The following is a 6,604-nucleotide window of genomic DNA, read 5'->3' on the forward strand; positions in this document are numbered from 1 at the left end:
AGTTTATTTATAGTTTAAATACACAAATTCCCTTTTATTTTCTACAACTATTCTAAGATTAAAAGGAATAATCTTCTTGGTTAAATACTGTATTCTGGGAAGCCATTAAACAAGAACTTTGCAGTTAACATTGTTCTTTCTATTCTTTTATCTTTCTGAACTTTAGTTTGGATGTTCTCCATTGGCCTGTCTTCAAATTTACTAATCTCTTGCCTCTGCTGTGTCCACTCTGCTGCCCAGCCCATCTGAATTCTTTATTTCAGATATTGTATCTGTCAATTCTAGAATGTTCATTTGGTTTTCACATATTCCAATTCTCTATTGAAATTCCCCACTTTGTCACCATTTTGTCCACTGTTCCCACTATTTTCTTGAACATATTTACTTTTCTAAAAGATTTTATTTATTCATTTTATGGGGGGGGGAGGGGCAGAGGGGGGAGAGAGAGAGTCTCAAGCAGGCTCCCTGCTGAGTGTGGAACACAACTCGGGGCTCAATCCCACAACCATGAGATCACAACCTGAGTTGAAATCAAGAGTTGGACGCTCAACAGACCGAACCACCCAGGTGCCGCCCCTTCTTTAACATATTTAAATAGTTATTTTAAATCCTTAACATCCAGATCAGATGTGGGTCTACTTTTACCGTCTCATTTTTTTTTTTTAAAACCTTAACAATTTATTTGTCTTATTTTCCAATAAAATATTCACATAATGTCAAAAGAATGGAATGAAAGAGATGTAGCCGACTACCTTTAATTATTTCCACATAAATATTTAAAATCTAAAAACCCCAGCGGATCATCGGACTGAGTAGACATTTGATTCTTCAAAGCACATATTGCTTTACTATTGTCATTAATTCAGTCAATAATATGACCGAGAACCTGCAGTGGTAAACAAAATGCCTGCTGAGTTGTTTTTTAAAAGATGTTTCGGCGAGTCATTACGGGTCAATCCAAGAAGAATATGTTATTGAACTGCGTTGCACAAAGTTTCTTTACCTCTTCATTGACTTCAATCAGGTTTGCGTTTTTTTGATTCAGAATAACATACAGTTCCCGCTGGTCAGACTTCTTCCCGACAACCCAGTAATCGCTCATTGCCTTCACAATGACTTCTTCGTTCTCATCCACTCTAGTAAAATCACTGTTGATGTCACCCAGAATCTTCATTAAATCCAGATGCACGGATGTAAGTGACACACTAGGTGTTTTCCTCATGTGAATTGTACTTTTCTCAGCTAAATTCATATGGTTGAAGTAGATAAACTTAAACTGGGGTTCTTTTTCAGACCCAGACATTCTTTTGTTGATGTTAAACTGCTCACAAATGTCAGATGCCAGCACTGTGAGCTGGGGCCCAACAACGCTGTCCAGTCTTCGGCAAAAATCCAACGTGGGCTGTACAGAGGCATCAATCATAAAGCACACAGCTGCACTCATGGCCTTATAAACAATTAAATGCAGTGCTTCGTAAGTGTCATCCGTATTTACAAAAATTTTGGGGAATCTGCATTTTGCTTCTGGATCATTAAGGTTCAAGGGTCCAGTAAGAAATCTTCCATAATGCTGAAGATTTCCTGGCATCTCCGCCCTTACTGGAGAATCCCTTCCCGCCAACTCGGGTTCGATATGCCTTGGAAACAGAGATGTGGTGAGGTATTTGTATAAAATTCTCATGTCATCTTGTTCTAACCCACTCCAGATTAGTTGATCGTTATAGAGAAAGGCAGTGTATTTGACTATACTCAGGCTTTCCTCCATTCTATTAATAAAGGACTGGATTTTCAAATAAGTCATTTTATCCAATGGGAAGAAGCTGATTCCACCAAAAATGTCAAGGAGATCACATGACTGCAAATGCAACGTTTGCAAGTACCGATGGAAGAATTTCTCTAATCTTTCTTTTAGGAGCTTGACACCTCCATCTTCCATGGCTCTCAGAAATGTCCCATTAAAAAGCTTGTACATGCTGTAGCACTGTCCTAACACTGAGCTATAAACCTTGTCCAACAACTCCTTCTCTTGGTATTCGACAACTGGTTTTCCATCTTTACTTTGCTTTTCAATTATAGGATTCCGAACAACCATGACCATCCAGAAATTCTCTTCTGGTTCATTGAAGAACTGTCTATTCTTCTGTGTATGTAAAGACTTTGCAGGTTTTGATGGACTAAAGGTCCTTGTAAACTGTACAATAGCTTCACATAATCCAACATTTCTAATTTTCTCATTCTTTTCTACTTCATTTGGATGGTAAAACAAAATTTTATTTTCCTCCTCGCCCTCGCGCGGCCCGAAGCGCGGGTTGTAGATGAAGAAGCTCAGCAGCGCCGGCGGGAACTGCTTCTCCTGGGCCACCCCGGGCCCAGCCCCGGCCGCCGCTGCCGCCATCTCGGCCGGCCCCCGCCTCGGGAGCCTCCCTCTCCCGTCTCATTTTTTTTTTCTCTTGATTCTCAGTCGCATTGCCCTGCTGTATTCATTTCCTATTGCTGCTCTAATAAATAACCCTAAATTTAGTGATCTCAGACAACACTGATTTATTATCTTCCAGTTCCAGAAGTCAGAAGTCCAGAACCAGTCTCACTGGGCTAAAGTCAAGGTGTTGGCAGTGCTGCTTCCTTCTAGAGGCTCCAGGGGAAAATCCATTTCTTTGTCTTTTACAGCTTCTAGGGACCACCTGCATTCCTTGCCTTGTGACCTCTTCTTCATGTAACTCCAACTTCTGGCTTCCATCCTCACATCTCTGACTACTGACTCCGACCCTCCTGCCTCTCTCATAGGGACCCCTGTGCTTTTATCAGTCCCCTCCCCCTGGATAAACCAGGATCATCTCTCCATCTCAAGATCCTTAATCACATCCACAAAGTCTCTGCATCCACAGGCTCCAGGAATTAGGACACACACATTTTGGAAGGCCATTGTTCAGTCTACTGTACCTGCTTTTTCTATGACTTGTAATTTTCTACTATATGCCAAATATTGTGTATAAAAGAATCACAAAAGTTGTAATCATATTTTCTCCTGGAGGGCTTACCCATCCTCTGTAAGGCAATGTAGCTCAAAGGGATGATGCCTCAATCCAATCAGGAACTGAGCTGAGTTGGAGTGAGTTGCAGCTTTAATTAGACTCTGTCCACCTCTGTTTTTAATTATCTTGAGAATGAGACCTGCCTTGTGTTTTTTGCAGGCCCTTCCCTCTAGGAGGACTTCACCTTCCAAACGCTAAGAGACAGCGGATCTTACTCTGTCTTTCCAGCCCAGGCCCCAGACAGACCCTCCCCTACCCCCTCCTCCAGCCCCAATCTACCCCAGCACTTACCAAATATCCCAAGGGGAAAAGAACCTCATATCTAGATTCTAGCCTATAACAATAGCCTGAGTGGCCTCAACAGTTCAGTGTAAACCAAGCCCAGGCTTTAGCCTATGCCCAGACTTCACAAATGACCCAGGCAAAAAAAGACCAACAATCTCAGCTCACCTAGAAAGGGCTCTTCCTTCTCTGCTTCCACTGCTCTCTGATGTCTTTAAAAATACGATTTTTGTAGGGACGCCTGGGTGGCTCAGTCAGTTAAGCGTCTGCCTTCAACTCAGGTCATGATCCCAGGGTCCTGGGATCGAGTCCCACATTGGGCTCCCTGCTCAGCAAGGAGCCTGCCTCTCCCTCTGCCTGCCACTCCCCCTGCTTGTGCTTTCTCTCTCTCTCTCCCTAATAAATACATAAAATATTTTAATAAAAAAATATGATTTTTGTAGTTTATCCTTTCCCCCCACCCAATTATTGTAGCAGGACTGATGACTACTGATACCTACTACTTCCTGCTCAGAGGTGAAGTTCCTTGTGGATAACACTGAATATTCTAGAACTTTGCAGTTATCACTGGATATCTCAAAAAGCTTCTTGCATCTTCTCAGCAAACAACACAAGGCAGGCTATGTATACATAACTTTAAAATCATTTATTTGTTTATTTATTTATTTAGTTAAGTAGGCTCCGTGCCCAGCATGGAGCCCAACACAGGGCTTCAACTCATGACCCTGAGATCAAGAACTGAGCTGAGATCAAGAGTTGGATGCTTAACCAACTGAGCCACTTAGGCGCCCCTATTTATTTTTTTAAGGTTTTTTTTTTAAGATTTTATTTATTTATTTGAGAGAGCGTGCATGGGGGGAGGGGCAGAGGGAGAGAGAGAAGCAGACTCCCTGCTGAGCAGGGAGCCCTATGCAGGGCTCAGTCTCAGGACCCTGGGATTGTGACCTGAGCCGAAGGCAGCCACTTAAGTGACTGAGCCACGCAGGCGTCCCTATTTACTTTTTTTTAAGTAATCTCTATGCCAAACCTGGGGCTCAAATTCACAACCCCAAGATCAAGAGTCGCATGGTCCTCTGAGCCAGCCAGGCGCCCCTAACCTTAATGAAGATATTTCTCTATACCTGGTCTTTTAACTGTTCTTTTTTTTTACTTTGTTCCTAGGTGGTTAGGAATATAAATATCTTACTAGCACACGCTTTGAAAATTCAATGTAGTTGATGTAATAGGATTTGTTCTTCCTAAGGTTTATCAAATACCATTGCAAACTCTTAGTTTTTGTACTTTTAGAATTCTGTTATTTAATACTATGAATAGGTAACATTCTCAGATGTGTAAATGTCAAAAGATATTTTAAAATATACAGTGAAGTCTTTCTATGATTCTTTCCCCATTTACTCAGTTCTCATTCCATAATAGGTATGCTCGATTATTAGTTTCTTACTTATCAGAAAAGATTAAATGCATTTGCAAGCAGATACATATAAACACTATTTTCCCCTCCTTTTATTACACAAACAGTAGTATATTAGGCCCCCTAGTTTGCACCTTGCGTTTTTTAAGTATGAAGGGGAACTTATCAGTTCATGTACTTGACCGCACCGCAGGATCCACGGTGTCGGACAATCCAGTCAGAACCCAGTTTCCCTCCCGCTCTTGCCTGTACTCTCCTCGGTGGTGGTGGTTTCTTCCCAGGCTAGCTCCCTCTCCTCCACCTGGTGCTCCCCTCCCAGTCCCAGTTCCAAGATGACACTAGAAAGAGTGCACCTGCCAGGCCCCCAGTACATTCTGGCAGTGGACTGGCGGGAATCACAGGCCCATCCGTCAACCAATCACGGAGGCCAAGACAGCGGGGTGAGGCTGATTGGCCAAGCGGAAGTCACCTGACCACCCTGGGCGCTCTAGGCTTGAGAAGTCCGTCCCGACAGGGGCGTGGCTGGGAGGTGGGAAGGCGTGGCTCTCCAAAGGGGTATCAAGGTGCTGCGAGCAGAAAGGAGAAAGTGACAGATGTCTACTACGAAGGATGCTGTTTCGCTGTCTTTGGGGTTGTTTGGGCTTTTTTTTTTTTTTTTTTTTTTTGCTCTTTCATGCCTGGAAGCTGTGTTGTTACGCCTAACACGTGTGGCTGCGGTGACACACAGCCGCTAGCACTGGCCTCTTGGAAAATGCCCCAGGGTGGAGAAGGGCTGCTCAAACTATGTTTTCCCGATTCCGTATTTGTCTCTTTGACATCTGTTAGCCACAGGGCCAAAAGAACAGCCGAAGTTGTTTACATCTCGCCTGCGATCCGCTTTTGCAAGCTCGGAAAGCCCTGTTACAAACCCTCCAACCCATCCCAAGTCCACACCCACAGCCACCTCCTTTATATAACCCCACATCCTTTGCCAGTATTTCCCCTGCCCTAAATCAGCCCAGGGCTAGGAACAGACATTTAGGGACAGCCCCTATGCCTTCCAGATCCTGCTGGAATTATTCAAACTAGGACTTTATCATATAAACACTCAAAAGCAAAAAAGGGGGGTGGGTGGGAACAGTGACAGGAGAAAAGAAGAAAGAAAGAGAAAGGAAGGAAGGAAGGAAGAAAGAAGAAAGGAAGGAAGGAAGAGAAAGAAAGAAAAGAAAGAAAGAAAGAAAGAAAGAAAGAAAGAAAGAAAGAAAGAAAGAAAAGAAAAGAAAAGAAAAGAAAAGAAAAGAAAGAAAAAAAGAAAGTCCCCCCCCCCTTTACCCACCTAGAGATACCTCTGTCTGGCTGTTCTGAAAGATTTTGCTTAAGAGGAAAAAAGGTGTGTGTTGGGGGAGGATGGCAAGAAGGGGACAGATTAGGCTGTGGGCAGGGAGAGGCTGCTGCCTGGAATCAGGGGGCTCTTCCCCTCCTTCTTTCCTCTTATCAGCCAGAGACAGAAACTAAAAACCACTGCTTCCAGCAGCTAGAAGCCTGAAACAGGAGAAAAACAGTAGGCAGAGAAAAAAAGAACAAAACCAAACCAAATCCTAGATACAGGGGGAGAAAATAAAAGGTAACTAAATAAATTATGTGTCTATAGAATATTTTAACACAAATGTGTAATAGATACATTACATATGTATAGATGACATCTAACTAAAAGAAATTTTCTTAATTTGACCCAATTAGAAATCCAAAATTTGTGTACAGAAAATGTATATACTAAAAGAATTTATGTAACAAAAAGATAAAAATGGTGCTGATTGTCTTTTGTGTGTCTGCAACCAAAGTTCCAAATTAACTTTAGCATTTGCTAAAATGCACCAATTGACGCAATTTCGTGGTCTTA

The 6,604-nt window shown here is 42.6% G+C and overlaps 1 protein-coding gene across 1 annotated transcript; it reads right to left on the minus strand.

Moving 5' to 3' along the window:
- Positions 1-663: 663 nt before the first annotated feature.
- Positions 664-2,444, minus strand: LOC123862256 (vacuolar fusion protein CCZ1 homolog). Its single transcript, XM_045901848.3, has one exon. It carries the CDS (start codon positions 2,393-2,395, stop codon positions 953-955), a length of 1,443 nt encoding a protein of 480 aa, XP_045757804.2. The 5' UTR covers positions 2,396-2,444; the 3' UTR covers positions 664-952.
- Between the last annotated feature and the right edge of the window lie 4,160 nt (positions 2,445-6,604).

Source organism: Mirounga angustirostris, unplaced genomic scaffold, assembly GCF_029215605.1.
Source record: "Mirounga angustirostris isolate CCGP_5_RB_7025 unplaced genomic scaffold, mMirAng1.0.hap1 SCAF_9, whole genome shotgun sequence".
NCBI classification, from domain to species: Eukaryota; Metazoa; Chordata; class Mammalia; order Carnivora; family Phocidae; genus Mirounga; species Mirounga angustirostris.